This window comes from Artemia sp. Qi Xiang Cuo, chromosome 20, assembly GCF_049724085.1.
Source record: "Artemia sp. Qi Xiang Cuo chromosome 20, ASM4972408v1, whole genome shotgun sequence".
In the NCBI taxonomy this organism is placed as follows: domain Eukaryota; kingdom Metazoa; phylum Arthropoda; class Branchiopoda; order Anostraca; family Artemiidae; genus Artemia; species Artemia sp. Qi Xiang Cuo.
Window position 1 is genome coordinate 48,142,544 of NC_142813.1, and position 21,330 is coordinate 48,163,873.

The 21,330-nt window shown below is 33.2% G+C and overlaps 1 protein-coding gene across 1 annotated transcript in view; it reads right to left on the reverse strand.

The window, feature by feature from the left end:
- The window catches only part of LOC148940303 (ephrin type-A receptor 4-A-like), a 182,052-nt gene that overhangs the window by 17,367 nt on the left and 143,355 nt on the right, over positions 1-21,330 (reverse strand). Inside the window, 2 exon segments of the mRNA XM_089106127.1 lie at positions 122-300; positions 12,926-13,135. Coding sequence (XP_088962253.1) covers positions 122-300; positions 12,926-13,135 — 389 coding nt within the window.

Below are 21,330 nucleotides of genomic sequence, written 5' to 3' on the forward strand. Positions count from 1 at the left end.
TTTTCAATTTTCAAATTTTTTACAAATTTCAAATTTTCACAAATTACTCGAATCGGGCGATACTCTCATGCTACATCATGCACAACATAGCAAAACACAAAAGAGAAGAAAAGATGAATACCTGTATCCTTTTTCAATAGCTTTAATTACATCTTGATTTGACCAGTTCCAATAAGGTCGCTCCCCGTAAGACATAACCTCCCAGCAAACGATCCCGAAGCTCCAAACGTCCGATGCAGACGTGAATTTTCGAAAGGCGATAGCTTCGGGAGCTGTCCATCTTACAGGGATTTTCCCACCCTGCAAAATATAAACAATTATATCGCTGGTTAATTACAATTTATTTTGTTAAAACTGAAAACAGATAAGTTAACAATGACACAAACTCAGAAGATGAACATATTGGCGAACGCTCCCCCACCATTTCGACACAAAAGACTGAAAAAAAAGAGAATACAGGGCCTCCAGAGTCTGACTAGTACAGAGATGGGGATTCAGACGAGTGCTCCCCCAATTCCAAATTTTGCATATTTTCATACAACTCACCTATTTTTAGTGTTATTTTGAAAGTTCTGTTTCGAGGTGATATCAATTAAAAAAAAATCAATTCTTTCTTGTTTTTAGAGGTAATTCTCTTTTAATATTCTCTTTTAATATATTCTATTTTTACTTTCGGATATATCATACTAAGAGCAGCAAACAGAAGATTGAAAGGCAATACATTCTGGAGCTGAACCTCTTTCTAGGATTTTCCCACCCAACAAAATATAACAATTACAGTTAACCATAGTGCTCCACAAGTTATTGCATGAAGACCGAGCACAAATACGTGGCAGATATATTGGCCATAAAGCTTATTCTTTTTTGTTTTTTAAGATAATTTTCCTTTAATATTATACTCTCCAATTTTTTCTAGCATATCCTATTTTTACTTCCTACCAAGAGAATGATCAACCAAGAGAACGAGAAACCAAGAGAGCGATCGGAAGGTAATACATTCTGTAGCTATACATCTTCCTGGAATTTTTCCATCAAACAAAATGTAACAATTGTAGTTAATCATAGTACTTCACAATTCATTACACCAAAACTGAGCACAAATACGCGACAGATATATTGGCCCCACCCCCTCCATTCTGATCTAGATGATAAAAAAGGAAGAGAAAACAAAGTCATCAACATCAGGCGGTTACGGAGATGTGTCCTCACACATGAGTCCTTCCTCCCTCAATTCTGAACTTTTTATACTTTCCATTAACTCACGTTTTTTTAAATAATTTCGAAACTTCTGCTTCATTTTTACTTCAATTAAAATAATTAGTTCTTTCTTGTTTTCAACAATACTTTAGGGAAAGGGGACAAACATGGATCCTCTAAATAAGACTTAGCGCAGAAAATATGCATAAGGATATTTATTTGGTAATAGACGGTTACAAAGACCTTTTAGTAGTCATAGAAACATTAATTATGTTTCATTATTAATAACATTAATTTTAAACATTTTTATTAATTAAAAACATTAATTAATAAACATTAATTATATAAAATAATGGCATTAATTTTCATCGGGGAAGACAAAATACTGTTAGTAGAATCAGTCCAATTTCATTGTTAAATACCCTAACCTACGCACAAGAAAAGTGTTATTTCATTTAGACAAGCTGTATCATGGTTGCAGTCACAGCTCCAAACTAATAAAGAGCGAACAATGATCCATAATAACTAAAGAAAGTAAATAGACGGTTTTGAAAGAAATTATTGAATTAAAAAAAATGTCCCCCCCCCCGCCCCGCTAACATAGGGAGCTTGGGCGTCCAACCCTTACAAATGGTGTGACTTAGCTCGGGTGGTGTTGAGGTCTATGGCCTCGTTAGAATCATTCAGAGGGAATACTTCTGGGATACCACTTTCCTGTATTTTTTACAGGCTATAGTTTTTATAGCCTACAAAATGCCCATGATTATGTCCACTGATTTTTGAATTAAAATCAAGTTGGCGGACAGTGCTGAAAAAATTGAGAGCCATGGCTAATTGGATAAAAAGCCGAAAGAGATAGTATTATAATAATATATATATATATATATATATATATATATATATATATATATATATATATATATATATATATATATATATATATATATATATATATATATATATATATATATATATATATATATATATATATAATATATATATATATACATTGAAATGCCAAACTTCCGCTAGGAAACGTCAAGGAATAGCCCAAAAGATGAAAATATAGCAGAAACATATCTTGAACTAATACCTATTGCATCCTCAGTATCTAAACCCTCAGCTTTGAAAGCATCCAATTTAAAATCAAAACTCTAGCAGAAAATAGAAGCTCAAACAACATTTTCACTTTTACTGTCAAACAAAGACCACCTTTTCATCAAAGCTGTCGTTAAGTATAATAAAATAAAATAAAAAAAAATCCATCAATTTTCATTCAACAAATCCATGCAATTTTAGAAAGAAAACTATGATTCCACAGCAAGCGTCCCTCCGGCCTAGCTCAAAGGGACAATCAGTTCTGGATGTTATAATCAGCTTTTTAAACACTTATTTGTCAACTCAGCATCCTATCCCCGGAGACAAATGCTATCCTACAGGATACACAAAAAGGGAATCAATATATGGATGAGATGACTTTTTTTTAAGGAAACGGACCGTCTCGAATAAGACTAAATGTGTATGTCATTCCTAATTATTTTTTTGTGTGTGTGTGTAAGAAACCAAAATATATAATATTTCCATATTATATATTAAAATATAATATTTTCATATCAGTTATATTAATTAAGATCATCATATTAAAAATTTCATCTTAAAAGCTAATAAATTATAATATTAAAAAAGTAAAAAAATATATAAAAAGTTACATTATAAGTTATTATAACATAACGATTCTAACCCCATGAGCCCGAGATTAGGATTCAGATGCTTCATCATTTGAGCTTGTTGGAGTTGTTATTTAGTTTCATGCCATTAATGTACAAATATTTACCAATAAAGGAGTTGGGTATAAATAGATTCTCTTTAGATCACAGTTTATAGAATTAGCAGTATGATCATACCCTATCTCACCCATTATAAAAACCCGGACCAAGGTGCGAGTGATTCAGAGAACGTTTTTGCAGATATAAACATAAGCGGCATTAGATCTTTTCACGGGTAGACAAGTCGGATTTCTCTTGGACATGAAACAAGTGAAAACCCGCTATACGAATAATGCATTTTGTAACCATTTCTCATTGATTGACGGAAACAGACCAACCCGCTAATGTAGAAATAAGTGGGAGGAGCTTTTTGTTCGTACCGAGAATGAAGACCAGAAATGATCTGCGATAAACTTACTGGATAATTCTATAAACTGTACTTTAGATTCACAAGCACTTGCCGTTGCCGATTATATAAAGTGACAATACTGTCTTTCAATATTTTGATTTTAAAAAAAGAAGCAAAAATAAAACATAAACGTTTTATTTTAGTATCACTAAATATTCGAAAGCTACAGTTTTGTTTTGTCAAATCTAATTGCTTTACATTTTAGTATTCCTTTTTTATTCTTTTTGTTTTGTTTTCTAACAGCTCCTGAGCCCCGAAAATGGTCGCAAAATATTCCTGATTTTTGTTGGATGCTTGTAAACTCTTGGATTTTTTTTATTCATCACCTATAAAAAAAAATATAAAAATATAATATAAAAATGCAATATACAAAAATATATAAAATAAAACATATCTATAAAAAATTTCTACATAAATAAAAATACAAAATTCCACACTAAAGTGCGTACTGTAAACCACATCGAAACCACATTGCTCATCTGCAAACTATAATCATTAGCATTTTTATTCTTTTTCTCTCTAAATACAAATTACTCCCCGAGACTTGGGAACCTTATTTTCGCTCTCCTATAATGTTTATAAAAATTAAATATATGCCCTTTTGTTTAAGGCCTGTGTTCTATCTTACAAAACGAAATTAGATTTTAAATATATTTTCCCCAGCTGACCTTAAAACAAGTTCACCAAAATTTTCTCCACTTCTTGGTATTAACTTTTCCTAATACGCAACCAGGTCACGTACAAAGCCAAGCTCAATTTCGTATTCAAATTTCTTTTCTTTCCCATGTCGCTTGTTGCATAGTAATGCAGGGAATATTACCCATCCTCCCCACTTTTACTGAAAGATAGACGTTTTAACAAGTTTATGTCAAAGGGCATATGGGCTAGACTACTAGAAGAAAGAAAATTATCTATTTGAATCTACTTGGGGCTTGACAAGAAAAATTGTTGGGCTATAAATTTCCTAAACAACGTTGGATAAGGAACTGTTATTGTTGATTGCGTGACATAAATAATTTCTAATGCATATGGCAGAGGGGCTTGACAAAGAAAAAAAAACTAACGAGGGACTCGAACGCATGCGATCAAGAATGATAGCCGAGTGCTCTGCCATTTGTGCGAGCCGGGCTTCTCATTTGGTTTTACGCCTTTCATGTATTAATACATTCAAATAAAGGTGTTTCGTATAAATGAATTTTTAGAATTGTGAATTATAATTTAGAGAGTATTACCCTTCCTCCCCACTTCCACTGAAAGAAATATATACGTTTTCAAAAGTTTATATAAAAGTGCGTATGGGCATTATACTAGTAGGAAAAAGAATAAGTTGGAATAAGAACCCTCATTGTTGGTTATGCGACACAAATAATACTCGAGATCACACTAAAACCAGATCACGAGATCACTAGATCACTAGATCACCAGATAAAACGAGATCACGCTATGCTTGACAAACGAGAAAATGTTAGACAATGAAGAAAAGTGAGGTAAACCAAAATTTACTACTACTACTACTGCTAACAATTCACCGCAGAACTAAGCCGCTTGAGGCCAACACAGCTACGTACGCTCCTTCTCCATACCAGCCTATTCCAGGCTTCTCTCTTTACACCCTCCCAGTAAGTTCCCATTTCCCTTAAATCCTTCTTTGCGACATCCTCCCACCCCAACCGAGGATGACCTACTTTCCGTTTAATTCTAGACCTCTATTGAACCATCCTCAGTGCAAGAAGAACAAAAATTGTAGATTAAAGCACAGAGGGCAATATAAAAAGATAAACCTTAAAACCGAAAACTGAAACAGGACAGGCTAGGCACGTACGCTGGAATTTGTTTCGGGGAGGGGGGGGGAATCCTTCAAATCCATTATTTTGTGAGAAAAATCAGAAAATTATGGGAAAATGAAAAAAATTGTGAGATTTCGAGGGGAGCCGGGGCCGGAGGCCCCCCCTGCGTACGTCCCTGGGAGAGGCCTTTCTTAAGGAAAGGTGGGAAACAACTGATAACCTCCCTTTCTTGTTATTCCTTTAGTTTTTCGTTGTATTGTGTGTCATAAAAAATTGTGTTATTCTGACATTTTCTTCTGACATTGTGACATATTCTGACATTGTGTTATTTTCTTCCCCTTTTCTACATTTCATGTCCCTTAAAGGATTTTAAATTATCTGGTCCTCTGTTCAACATGGCTGGTAAGATAAAATTTTATTTTTGAAAAATGGTCAGCTAGCGGAAAAAAAAGTGCAAAACATTTTCGCATTTATGTGAATTTTGGAATGAACTTGGACTTTTGAATCTTTTGAACATTAAAATAGGACCACCGTCTCTAATTTTGAGGATTAATACGAAACGTCTCTATACCTGAGCTTCAAATCTGTAAAAATGAATGACGGAAGGGGGGGGGGATTTTTTTATGTTGATACAAAAAACTTTAGCTTAAAAAATACCGTTGAGGTGGGGCAGTTGAATTGTTTTTTCTAACTTTTGAATAAAAATACAAGAAAAAGATATTTTGGGGGCGGGGGTATTTTTTTCAAGAAAAATAGAAAAAAAAGTGTCTTCAATATCTAAGAATAGACACTAATTGATTTTCCTGATCTTGAAAAATATAAGGTCCACCAAGTTTTGTGTGGAAGTACTCAAGAGACTCAAACAAAGGGTTAGTTGGGTCTAACAAGACATTGCAGCCGACTGGAAGTTGCACCAAGACAATGCCCCAGCTCACACCGCTTTTCTGATGAACAGCTACCTCACCAAGGCCAGCATCCCAATACTTCCGAAGCCACCCTACAGCCCATATGTAGCCCCCCAGCCGTTTTTTTGTTTCCTCGCCGGAAGAGGCCAATGAAATTCAAGCATTTTGAGGCAACAGAGGAGATCCGAGCAGCATGCACCGCGGCTCTCAAGGCTGTTCCAGAGAATGCATACGGTGACAACTTCAATGCTTGGAAATTGCGCTGGCAGCACTGCCTTGATGCAGAAGGAGCCTATTTTGAAATTTTGTAAATAATCGTAATGATTGGCTCAATAGATGTTTTTAAATTGATTCAGTCCTATTAATTTCAGGACAAACCTTGTGTTGGTAGAACTTTTCATTTAACTACTTCAAACAATCAGAATCCAGTTATTTTCGATATTTTAAACACCTATGAAAATGTAATACAATGAAGACATTTAATACATTTTGATAAATTGTAAATGGAAATTTACACTTATGGTACTTGTGTATTATACGACACCCACTCAAGTGTTTCATTTAATTAGGACCTGTTTCTTTGACACTCAAAACTACTACTACTACTACTAACAACTCACCGCAGCACCAAGTCACCTGAAGCCAACACAGCTACGCACGCTCCTCCTCCATACCAATCTATTTAAAACCTCCTTTTTACACCCTCCCAGGAAGTTCCCATTCCCTTTAAACCTTTCTTTATGACGTCCTCTCACCCAAGACGAGGACAACCTGCTTTTCGTTTAGCCCTAGACGGTTGGCCGAAAAGGACAATCTTCGGCAATCTGTCATCCTTCATCCGCACAATATGCCCTAGCCACCTCAACCTTTCTTTCATTATAGCCCTAGAGAGCGGATTTGAATCACATTTTTCGTACAGCCTATGGTTTGAAATACGGTCAGTCAGCCGGGTACCCAAAACAATCCGTAAGCAATCTCTTTGGAAAACATCTAGCAAATCTTCATCTGCTTTTCGGAGCGCCCATGCTTCAGAGCCATATTTGACCACTGTCATCACTGTAGCTTCCATTATTCTACCTTGGTTTACAGACTTTTCCTACTCATCCCCTTTTTTTTCACTTTGAAAAAAACACCCTGAGCCTAGACTATTCTACTTTTAACATCTTCACTGCTCCCACAATCTTTAGTAATAATACTACCAAGGTAAGTGAAGCTGCCCACTTGATCAATCTTTTCATCACCCAACGTCACCTTTTCATCTTCACTTATTCCTAGCCTTAGTGACTTAGTCTTAAATTAATTTTCAAGCCTATTCCAGCACTCTGAATCCGAAAAACCTCTAAAAGCTCATTCATTTTGCTCACACTTTCAAAGCAAGGATGCTTTGACGCTCAATTCTAATGAAATATCACAAAATATGATGAAAATATAATAATATAGAAACAAATTTGGGCTACATATTTGCACATTAGGGGGGGGGGGGGGGTGAAGGTAAAATATAGTGGGTTTGGATGCAAAATGTGTGAGCTTGAATTATTCTGCATATTATAAAGTACAAATGGTCTTCAGCCTCCACGCTGTCCAAACACCAAACCCCCCCCCCTCTAGTTTACAAACATATTGGTTAAATTGTGTATGTCCCATCTATACTGTCACTTTTCCCACGATAAGCTGAAAGAAACAAACGAAGAAACCGGTTTGTTCTCGAATATTACACAGCGTAAACTTGAATGAGTGGTTTATAATACAAAAGTACAATAATATATATATATATATATATATATTATATATATATATATATATATATATATATATATATATATATATATATATATATATATATATATATATATATATATATATATATATATATATATATATATATATATATATATATATATATATATCAGGGCCGTATCCAGGATTTTTGTTCAGGGGGGTTTTACTAATTTTTTACATTTTGGGGGGGGGGGGGGTAACTAATTTTTGACTCAGTTTTCGACTAATTTTGCTGATTTTTACCTAGGTTTTACTAATTTTCGACTTATTTTCGAGTGTGTCAAAAATTTCGGGGGGGGGGGGGTTCAAACCGGGTAACCCCCCCTGGATACGGCCTTGTATATATATATATATATATATATATATATATATATATATATATACATTTATTGATTTTTTTTATATTTTATAAAATTCAAAGGAAGAACAGTTGGCATCGTGTTGGAAAGAGCGAAACGCACAAAAACGCATGATTTTAAATTGGATGTCGATCAATTCACTCTTTGCTTCAACCCTCCTATAATTGTTACCAGTTTTCTTTCGGAGGGGTGATTCAAAATGATCCTACTTTATATTCATGAGTCCCCCTCCCTTCAAACAATAACAAAAGAATTTCTTACACCCATTATGGCACAGGCTTAAAAAGAATTGAAGTTTAGAAAACAATTTGATCGTTCGTCTTTCATATACCTTTTAAGCTACTCGTATATGCATCAATGAAAATCGAAAGGAATTCCAAATCGAATTAATCGAAATTTTTAGTATCCATTGCAACGCAACTGGAATGGAAGAAGCTCTGTTACAGAAGTAGTTATGGGAAATTTTCTGGTTCGACGAACATAAATTTTTCAGCTAATCCTTGTAAGAAAGAATATAATATAGGCTAAAATAAACGCATCTTCTTTTACTCGATAATTGATCTCCTTCTTAGCATATAGGTTCAACCATTATGGGGAGGGGGGGGGGTGAATTTCGAGCTCTTTGTCAGCTTTTAATGACTTTCTGGGAATTCAAACTATTAATAAAACTTGCTTTTTTACTATTGCCATTTTTTACTATTTTGAGTTTTATTTTATAATTCTAATTCTAAAATTCTAATTATAGAATATTATAATTCTTCTATACTCTTTGCAAATTTCTTACTAGCCTCATCAATTCTATTCCTGTGTATGTGATTTTTATATTATCTTATGGAACAGTTTGTGTTTTACCAAGTTTCTTTATTTTTCTTATGTGCCTCAAAGTTAGTTGATTTACGATTTTTGTGACATGTATTAACAGATTTGTACGCTCGTACACATCCTTTTTTACTTGTTTTTCTCTGATTTATTGCTTAAATGATTCGTATATCTTCTTCCTCCTTTAAGGACCCATAAAAATAAATAAATGTGACTTCAGTAAAAAAAAGCTTACCATTTTCTATCTGAACCCCCCCCCCCCGCTAAAGTCTTACCTATATGAATCATAGGTCAGATGTGAAGATGTGAATATGTGAAAAAAAAAAGTAAAAAAGGATTTTTTACCACGAAAAAAAAAAAAAATCTGCGCACGAGTCTCTTCGCAAAACAATGGTGTCAAATAAGATACTTTTAATATGTGACGTCTACAAACCTTTATCATTCAATAGAAGTTGTCAGTAGATCAAGAAACGCAAAATCTAAAACTATACCATTTAAGGGGCTTTCCCCCTGATTTTTTTTTCGTCATTACTGGAAACATCTGGGATGGAAAAAAACTTCTTTTTGAGCATTTCTTTTTTGACTCATTTATTTTGATTTTGTAATCATTGAACTATTTGAATCTATACAGTGGCGGATCCAGGGGGAGGGTGAGGGGAAGCGCGCTCCCCCTGCACGCCGTCTAAAGTAGTGTAATTTACTTAATTAACGCAAGTTTGCGTAAATTAAACTTGCTGCTAACGCTAGTTTATTGGATCAACCTATTTTGCGCCCCCCCCTAAAAAAATCTTGGATCCGCCCCTGTCAGTATGAAGGTAATAGTAAACCGAGTGGTTGCCCACTTTCAAATACGTGTACATCCAATGGCTGCCAAGTGTGACTGAAGTGTCAAAACGCGGGTACGAAGTTTGCCATATGGTCAGGGAGAGGCACGAAGTGGCTGATGTTTGCCGTGCCTGGTAGAAAAAGTGGCGCTTCCAGATCTACACCAGGTTATGGAGAGTGGGTGACTCTTTGGGTTTCACAGCACTGACGCCTTTAACTAGATGTTCTTAGATTTTTAAGAAAGACGTACTCTGGAGTCCCCCAGGGAACAATCACAGAGAAAAACAACAAAATTCTAGCATATAAAATCCAAGAAGAAAAGCATTAAATGTAACCCACGAATTTCCTCTGCGTTTCCCGGTGCGTCCCATGCGAATCATAAACTAATTTCAAAGCTGTCAGAAACCTCTGTTACCAAGCCTGAAAGATTAAGACTCTAGGGACAGTGTTATAGTCAGTAATTTAGTGAAATATCTCGAAAGAAGAAGCTGGTTTGGAATTACATCTTCCTTGGTCATTCCACTACTACAATTGATAAATCAAATGAAATTTTTTCTTCCCGAAATTATTAACAGATGGAAGCGAAGAAAAACGTAAATAGGGTTTCATTCCAGAGTGGTTAGAGATTCCATTTTTTTTCATTTTCTTTATTGATTTCACAAATCTAAAGACGCTTTAATTTATTTATTAATTTTAATTAATGCAATCAAACTTAATTAATTATCATCTAAATATTTAATAATTAATTATGCAGGGTAGTTATATTAGTTTGTCTCTGTTCAATTGTGGTTTATTTTAAAAAGAAAACGAAATAAAATAAAATGAGACACTGCTATGTCACACAATCGACGTTGAGACCCATAAACATAATGATTTATCACTATCACGCAGAACTGCTCCCACTTCACTCCCCAAGACAGCCTCACGCCTCCCCCACATTAAGGTATTATTACCTTAACTATCGGGTTCCTCCCTCACTCCCCGGAAGCACAATTACCTCACCTATTTAACTATAAAACAATAAAAATAATCTTAAATACTAAACTTACTTTAATCCAATTTAACTTCTAATTATTTGAATTATTGATATTATTGATAAATTGATATTGATATTAATATTATCGATAAATCTAATAAAAAAATTTCTTCCTAAGACAAAATTATTAACAGATAGGTAGTGAGAAGGAAATAGGGTTTCATTCAAAACGGGTTAGAAATTCCGTTTCTTATTTTCACTTTTTGTATTGATATGACAAATTTAATGATGCTTTAATTTATTTATTAATTTTAATTGATTTAATTAACCTTAATTAATTATCCTTTAAATATTTAATAATTAATTATGCAGGTTAGTTAAATTAGTTTGTCAAATTGAATAAAGTTCCAATAGCGTTAATGAATTCTTAAGTATTTCTCTTCTATGTCTTAAAAATTTGGTCTTAAAAAAAATGACAACAAATTTTTGAACAGTTTCTAGTAATAACTGATTGGAATATTCTTAATTTCATTTTATAACCAAAAATGTCATTAAACTAGCTTCTATAAAGAAAAGTTTTTAAACTGGTAATAATTATTCTTTGATATAACTATATTAATATAAATAGTTTGTAAATATAAATATGAAATGCCAAATATAAAAAAATAAAACATAAACAGATTGTTATGTGATTTTATTTAACATTAATTTACAGAAAAAATAAAACTACTCAACTATTAACCTTAATCATAACTTTAAACTGGTAATAATTATTCGTTGATATAATTATATTAATATAAATTGTTTGTAAATATAAATATGTAATACCAAATAAAAAAATAAAACATAAACATATTGTTATGTGATTTTATTTAACATTTTGAGAAAAATGTTGAGCTACTTTTTAAGACAAAGTTTATTTAAAAGTTTCTGTTTAGGGAATATCTTTATCATATTATAAAATTAACAGCTAAATAAATGCCACAATACAAAAATGTTAACAGGTATGAACATTGGACTTAGTCAGTCTGGCTTCTGAAAACTACATATTAATACACAGCTTTTTTTTCATGTTTTGCTTTTAAATATATAAAAACTGCACTATAAAAGTAAAAGAAAGGGAAAGCTTAACACCGGCTTAAACAAGGTTGGGGTCTCGGGGGGCGGGCAGCTCTAAAAACCCTAATTGTTGTTGAATTAGATTTTGTTTATAGAAACAATCCACCAAAACTTTTTTTTTATAATTGGGTCTCATGTGAATTTTTTAAATTAAATTATTTTAACTTTTATTAAAAATTGTTGTGCGTAAGCGCCTGTGCAATATTTAATCTCAAGTTATAAATACAAACTTTACGGCGTAACTGCGTTTAAAATTCAAATTCTCCAAATATTAACTTTTTTTGCAGACGGTCACAAAAATAATTAATTTTTTATCATTTGCTCTTCTCACCTTAATTGGTAAAAATCGGTTATATATCTATATAAATATATATAATTACTATATCCAGGCCGTATCAAGGGGGAGGGGGTTTGCCCTCCCCCCACCCTGAAAATGTCTGTCTGATTCGTAAATACGTAACAAAAATGGATATAAACGATTTTTTTATGCGTTCTTTGAGTTTTTTGTGTATACCCCCCCTCCCGGCAAAAAAAAAATCCTTGCGTAAAATAACCGCAAAAAAAAATCCTGGATACGGCCCTGATAGTATATATCAATAGTATTGGTATTAAATTCTATCTATATTATTGTGACATATACATTATTTATATGTATAATTATGTGATTTGTAGGCGTATTATTACTTTATGTATACGTAGGATTTTTGTTTGGGGGGGAGGGAGTTAAAAAAATACAAAACACAAAAAAATTTGTTTACATGTAGGTTATTTTTGTTACTTTTGTACGAGTCAGGCAAAACTTTCGAGGGGGGAGGGAGCTCAAAACGGGTACCCCCTCCCCGGATACGGCACTGTATGTACTACACATATCATTAACACATCTATATTAGTTATATACATAAGTTTTTTTTTATAAAAACAGAACAGAAATAAAAAAGCATAAAAAAGAGCACAAAGCATAAAAAAGAGAACAGAAAGTCTTACTCTGGTTGTATAAGCCCCCTCGGTGGTACTTTCTATTTCTCGGCTTAACCCAAAATCTGCAATTTAGCAGGTTAACTGAGCATCTACTAATACATTTCTTGCAGCTAAATCTCTGTGAACATAGCTCATTTGTGATAAGTACTGCATCCCAGCTGCAATCCCTCGCAGCATTCCAAGTAGCTGCAGAATCTGAAGCTTACCATCGTTGGCCTAAAAAGGTCAAATAAGTCTTGTTAAAAGCAGATTAAGAGAGCAAAATTAAATTTGGAATATTCAGGAGATAAGAACTTTCATACAATTCTAACTAACTACTACTACAAATACTATTATAACTGCTACATCTACTACTGCTACTACGACTACTACAACCAATACTCCGACCACTACTACTAGTACATCTGAAGACAAAGGTATTACGGTTAAAATAGCGACGAAGACCACACTGCCTTTCCATCATAAACAAATAAGTAGAACAACAGGGAAATTTTTTATAAAAGACAGTGGAACGCAACTTTAAATGAATATTTCAACCCTATATCCAAGGGCCGTCCTCAGCAAAACAAACGAAGAGAATAAAAACAATATAAAAGAAACTTACACTAACATTAAATCATTAAAACTGAAAAGTGTAAAAAAAAAAAAAATTTAAAACAGCCCTAATATCATTACTTCAAGGAAGTTCAACCAGGAGTCCTGGTTTATTCTTTTCGTCTGTTTTGCTGAGGACGGCCCTTGGATATAGGGTCGAAATATTCATTTAAAGTTGCGTTCCACTGTCTTGTATAAAAATTTCCCCGTTGTTCTATTTATTTGTTTATTACGGTTAAACTTTCAGGAACTGTTGAAGAGAATGTTGAACCAAATTGAAAAACGTTTAGTTCTACTAACTAACTACTGCCAGTATTTGTTAAAGAGGGAGGAGGAGGGATGAGGAGAACGGGGGAGGAAAGAGACGAGCTCTCATATAGTATTTGTTCAACTAGCTAACTAGTACCCGTAGTTTAAGGCAGAGGGGAGGGGGAGGGTGAGCGTTCAACTAGTGCCTGTTGTTTTAACCTTTTTATAGTTAAGATACGAAAAAAGAAGTCTCACAGGAGAAGAATTTCTTCCGCTGTTTCAATGAAGATACAGATAGTTTTTTTTTCTAAATCAAGGGGGAAGAGACTTTCTCGTTTAGTTTTGAAGAGAGCGGGAGAGGTTTCGCAGGGGCAAGATTTTTTGCTAGATCTTTTGATTTTTTTGCTTAACTGAAGATGCGAAAAATTTATTGTTCAAAATTTAGGAGGGAGCTGGCTTTTAGATTATTTTCAATCTGTTCTAAAATAAACGTACAAAAAAAGGAAGATTTCATACAGAATTGCTGAAATCCGTTTGTTACATTATTTAAATACATTGTTTCCTATAACCTAGGAAATACATTATTTCCTATAATCTTTGTAGTCCTCTGTTACATTATTTTCTATAATTTCTATAATCCCTATAGTTTATAATCTCTCTATATATAATCTCTATACTTATTTTCTATAGTCTTCTATTTCATGGATACCTTATTTCACGATTTCTAAAACTAGGAAAACAAAACAGAAGACCTTTAGTCAACACTGTTCTATGGCATAGGGCGATATTTCCACATTTCCAATAAAGATGTTTGTCAAAAGCTGACAATTATTTCTTTCGACAAGATTTCATTACTCTATTTTTTTTTTGGCAATATGTTTCCTCCGCAAGTTATGGCTTCAGCATTTTGAAGTAACAAGAACAGCGAAATTAAAATCTGGTTGCTTGACTTGGTTAAGTGGAAACTTGCGTGACTATAGATGTTTAAAAAAAAGAAAAAAAAATCGATAATCCAATTTTTAATGAATTTTTTTTGTTAGTAGTCGATACCAAATTACAAAATAAGAAACGTGGGTCAAAAATCAGCAAAAAATCAGCTAAAAGGATTCAAAAATTAGCTAAAAAGGGGTATCACCTTAAGAAGGTATAACTTTCCTTCTAGGTAATGGTTGTATTTAAGAATCAATACATCGTAGGTTTTTGAGTTTTTACGGATAAAAGCGTTGTCAAACAGCTGACTGGTCTATTTATTTTCTCAGTTAATTGTGGCAACACTGAGGAAAATGCAATACTGCCCTAAAATTTTAGGCTTTGGAAAAAAAAGACAAATCTGAGGGAATCACGGTTTTCAGGTACGAACATACCTACAATGGATCTAGAAGGCTAAAAATGTTACCATTTTGATGTCCTTGGTAATTCAGCATTTTCCTATTTATGTTACTATGCCCACAGGCATAAGCAACCAAAGAAATTATCCCATGGGGGCCTACAACTTTTCAGGGGGGGGGGGGTTAAAGTGTTTTGTTAGAAATTGTATATTTTTTCCCGACAGTTGCAGCGTTTTTTTTTTTAATTCCTTGCATATTTAATCTTCGAAGTAGTTGGCGTGAGATGTGCACCTTTTCTACTTTCCCCTGTGAGAACCCACATGCATTGGCTATTTAGGGAGATAAAAGATCCCATATTCGAGTTGCCCAAACATTGTTAAACACATTTAAAGCTAGTTCCAAAGTTCTAACCAACAGGACGTGTTTTCTAAGCTAATAAATATTTCCAAGTTGAGTCACTTTTCCAATAAAATATATTTCCTACTTTTCCAATATAAATTATAATCAATATATAAAATGTAAAAAAAACAATTTTCTAATAAAATACTCTAATAAAAGCTAATAAAACGTATCCAAGTAGAGTTGTTTCCCAAGTAGACATATTCTTATTTACAGAATATAAGTCTTCCCAAGGCTTGGATCACGCATTAAACTAGAAAATAATTTAAACATCAATAGAAACTTGAGAGAAGAGAGGGGGAACAGGAGAGAACCTAATTTTCAGGTCAATCAAAGTTGTCTTGGGAACTAGAAATTTTCAGCCCCTTTGATCTCAAACGGGGGAGACTAAGACGGAGCAACAATTCAATGCAGGTTCAAACAAAAGATATTTCCTGCCGACGTATTAACATATAGAATTGTTGAGAACTAGAAAATATATAAAGGGAAACTAAAATTAAGTAAGAGGGTTCTGAGACAACAGAGGGTTCTGACTATACCTGACATCAAGGCCGTATTCAGGGGGGGGGGGGGTTTACCGGTTTGAACCCCCCCCCCCGGAATTTTTGACCGAGTCAAAAATAAGTCGAAAATTAGTAAAACCTAGGTAAAAATCAGTAAAATTAGTCTAAAAGTGAGTAAAAAATTAGTAACCCTCCCCCCCCCGAAAAAGTCAAAAATTAGTAAAAAAAAAACCCGAAAAAAAATCCTGGATCCGCCCTTGCCTGACATAAGAAAAAACGAAGAACGAAAACAAAATAAAATAAAAAAGACAGACAAAACAAACGAGGAGAACAGCCATTGTACAGAAATGATGCAAAATTAAACGAAAAAAAATGGTTTGCTTTTACTGTGCCAAAACTCCTATATTCTTTTGTGCTTTCAGTAAAGCGCTAGTTTTCTATAATCCTACAAACACAGGCAAATATCACCAGTTGATTTATTTGCACTTGTTTTATTGATATATGTTAGATACGCTGTGAAGTAATGATTTTTTTTCGTTTTAAGTTTCATCTTCGCTCTTTACTTCCCTCAGAAAAACTTTTTTTGTTTTAATTGTGCAAAAATAAAGCAGATATTTCGGCAAAGACCTCCGCCGTCTTCCTTTGTTAAAAAAGAATTGATTCTTTCCATTTGCTTAGAAAGATCAGTTTTTCTTATAGTATATATTTTTTTGAAAATTATATTCTGAACTATATATATTTTTTTTGAAAGAATAAATTAGAAGCTGAAAAGAAGAAATCAGTATTTCCTGTTTACTTGAAAACCTTAGATTTTTTAGTAATTTTTTTGAAGGCATATTTTCAATTACATTTTCTTGAGAAATTTTGAATAGGAAGCTCAGTAGAGTTCGCCATTTTCTTTTTAAAGTACATCTTGAAGCACAAATTTTTTTTGAAGTATATAGTAAAATGTTTTGAGCGATATGTCATAGTAAAATGTCATTTTTTTGTACTAAGGTTAAGTTACAACAGAAGACGGAGAATATGGTAAGCTTGGGCAGTTAATATAGCAAGTAGATAGAAATATTTCTACCGCAGCAACTCAATTAAAATTCAAATTTAGCAATTTTTCAAATTTGTTAAAAAATTTAGCAATCGCAAAGTAAAAGAAAAATATATTGAATATATATAAAATATATAAATATATATAATACATAAATAATATATATAAAATTATATATAAAATATATAATATATATAAAATTGAATATATATAAAAATATATAGCTTATTTTCCAAATATTTGACACAAAAGCTCCCGAAATTGGTGGCTTTTTCTGCCAACGTGCTAAAGTACCAAGGGAATCAAAATGAAAAAGATATTTGCCCCTTGGACTCATCTTACGAATATTCATACCTGAAAATTCAATTTTCTATTATTTATATTCTGGTTCTTTCAAAATTATGAGGTTTAGGTGGAGCCACATTTTCGTCAGAGTTGCAACACAAATGGTGAAGATAAATAAGCGGAAGCAATTAATTAAATTTGACAAATCTTTTCGTCGGTGAAAATTCCAACATTACCAATATGTTGATTCCCAAAGACAAATATTCCTCCAATGTAAAGCTACAACTTCTTAAAATATTTGGGGCCATATGTATTTAGCTTATTTTTGGCTTATTTGGATGATTTGATTTTTGGCTGAAATTTGACAACGCTTTTCGTCGGTGAAAATTCAAAAATTAACAATTGGTTGATTCCCAAGTACAAACATTCCTCCAAAGGGAAGCTACAGCTTCTTAAACTCTTTGGGGTCATAAGTATTTAGCTTGTTTGGCTGATTTGATTTTTGGCTGAAATTTGACAACACTTTTTGTCAGTGAAAACTCAAACAGTAACAATACGTTGATTCCCAACGACAAATATACCTCCAAAGGGAAGCTACAACTTCTTAAAATCTTTGGGGCCATGTGTATTTAGCTTATTTTTGGCTGAAATTTGACAACGCTTTTTGTCAGTGAAAATTCAAACACCAACAATATGTTGATTCCCAAAGACAAATATTCCTCCAAAGGGAAGCTAAGCTTATCAAACTCTTTGGGGCCATATATATTTAGCTTTTTTTTGGCTGATTTGATTTTTGGCTGAAACTTGACAACGCTTTTCGTCAGTGAAAATTATAACATTAACAAAATGCTGATCTCCAAAGACAAGTATTCCTCCAAAGGGAAGCTACAACTTCTTAAACAATTTGGGGCCAGTACCTCCAATATACATAAAGTGATCCTGTGGTAGTTGATGTATGTAAACGATGAAAGGGGTCTTAACCCTCAACCCCACATCGAAAAATTGATACGATTTTACCCATGATTTCATATATCCTATAGTTAATCCAGTTTTTTGCATTTCTCGAATTTGCACAGCAGCCCTATTTAAATTTATGCAAAAGTGTTGGATGTAACCTCATGTTTACTCGAAACCAAAAATCGAAGACAACTGGTAAATATTCAGGCCTCTTCCTGATGTAAGCAGGCTATACAAATAAAAGCAGTACTATTCGATTCCTTATCTTATACTATTTCCAAATATGATGGTCGCTCTTTTGACCCCCCCCCTCCCTCATTGATGGTCCTAGAAATAGTCCTAGGAATATACAAAAAAAAAGACTAATAAGAATGAAAATGTTACTTTGGGATACGTGGTATATTTCTATTAATCAGATTATCATGCTCCCTTATATTGTTATCTACTTCTTAAAATTATTTCAAACAATATTTATATTCATAATTCTATTGTTCTCACTCATGGGAAACTCAATTCAATTCACTCGAAATTGCAAAACACGTTTCGACAAAGAACTTATGAAATACCACACGAGATCAATTAAAGGAGAAATATATAAACATCTTTGACCATCAGGGGGAGGGTATATGCACCAGTTTCAGAAGTTTTCATGGATTAAATTGTGTTTTTTTTATAATTATTTTGTATGATTGACCCCAAAGAAATTAAAGACCTTATAAAAAAAAGAAGAAAAAGCGTGACTGACCCAAAAGAGAATTAAAAAAAGAAACGAAAAATGAGGTATCAGTAAAAACTTCGGTTGTATACAATATAATATCTATTACAATAATAATTTTTAAAACTGACCTTAAAATCTGAAAATAGCATAACACAAGGAATCTAATTGTAATACTTTTATTTGTATATTGTCTTTCGTTCAAAGGGACTACTGAATATTTAACACGTTTTTCTCTATTAACCCTGAAAAGTGAACTGTAATTTTCCCTTGTAATTATCTGCACATATAATTTTAAATTCCATAATTCTTTTTTCCGAGTTTCAGCAAGAAGACTCAAATAATAAACAAAATGATAAAGAAATGATGTACTAATGAGTACTGATGCATGGACGCCCATATGGGGCGGGGGGAGGCAGAGGGGGACTCCAGACCCCCCTTGGCTCAATGATGCTGCCTTATATTTTTGTTTCGAGATTTCTATTAAACAGTATTGGAAGTGCCGATTAGACCAGGTAAGCCCCCTCTAAAATTCAGCTTATTGGCGCCCATATACTGATGAGAATATACTATTAATTGTTTAATTTATCCTCCTAATTTCTTTTCAGAATATTACAAAGGCAAATAGAAAGATATATCCATCAATAATATTGCTGAAATTCCTATTCAATTAGGAACAACAGCAATTATCTGCTCAACAGAGCACAAAAAAGGATTTTGACTACAATCTCTGAAAACGAAAATCCGTTTTAAAGCTATTTCTCAAATGTAAACAATATAGGGATTACAGTTGAACAAGCAGTGATTTTAAATTCAGATCGTCATAACAACTCAGGTGGAGAGAAAGGAGTCGAGTTCAATCCAGTGCAAATAAAGGGAGTAAAGAGAACTTTGAGCAAACCTGGGATGAAAGGAACTAAGACGCAGATTTCAACTGAATTCCTAAAATAGGGTAAACAATATATCCTCTGAAATGTTTGGTAATGGCAGAGTGCTTCCTATGGAGCGAAACAAACAAAAAGAGGGTGGGGACAATCAAACTGCCGGGAACGATCAATTAACGCTTGAAGGAGCTTTATTTCATCACTTCCATCAATATCAACAAATAATACAAATCCATTGAAGAGATCAGCAAGCAAGAACCTAAGATTGTGAAGGTTTGACGAGGATAGGGTACTTTTTTTAAACAGGGTAATTTTGAGGAGAAAAGCGCACATCCCTTCCCCCCTCTAAATAAGAAATGCAACGGCAAAAACAATTCGAAGCGCAACTATAAAAAACGCCAAAAGCAGGCAAATTACATTGAAAATATAAGATATTATTGAGAGACCTGCACATACTTTGATGGTGGGATCACACGCCATTCCCCCCCCCCCCTCACTTTCTAATTACCAGAGCCAATTTTCGGTACTTCTTGGTTATGCAAAACACAACCAAGAAGTGAAGTTAGGTTAATCCTAACGAAATATAACAAAACATGATGATAAAATAATACTTTAGAAACAAAATTATAGAAATCTAACCTCCACCCCCCCCCCCATGTGCAAATATATAGCCCAAATTATACAAGTTCAATGTATTGTATCATCCGTCACATGTTTTTGTAGCTAAGAAACCGGATTTCTGAGATGTAACCTAAGCCTAATTCTTGAATGTGTTTCGAATAACCGAAGTACCCCATCTTTCTATATGTTGCCTCAGTCCTATAATAAAACAGTCGTATAAATATAGCATTGATGTAATAATAACACATCACCAATGTTTGTCCTTTTTTCATAGTTTTTGTTGTTGTTGTTGGACTTTTTCATTGTTTAACTTCTTCTATCCAAGGTTTCAAAAAGTAAAAATTTAAGAAGCAAAATGTAAAATCTTTTGGTTGCTTAAAATTTTAAAGCTTTTAGGACAGTACCACATTTCGTCAGTGTTGCCACATTATACCGTGAAAATAAACTAGCAAAAATAGTTATTTAAATTTGACAACACTTTTCGTCGGTAGACATTCAAATATTAACTATCTATTGATTGCACTTGTAAAAATTGCCCAATACAATGAACCTTTCTGCCTTTCTGTTCTAACTATATTACCTGTTTTAAGACATGTTTTAGTAAGGATAGATCCATCTTAAATCACAATTAACCGTTTTTATCCACATTCTTCATCTTACTTTTCTTATGTAGTTTATTTATGCTCAAATTTCAGTGCAATGAACTGTAATTGATTAATTGTGAAAATATAATCGATGAACATTACACAGCCCCTCCCCCTCTAGAATACCAAAATATATAAAACGGAAAAATATTGCAAAATTCTGAAAAATATGCCGTTTGATCAAAAACTA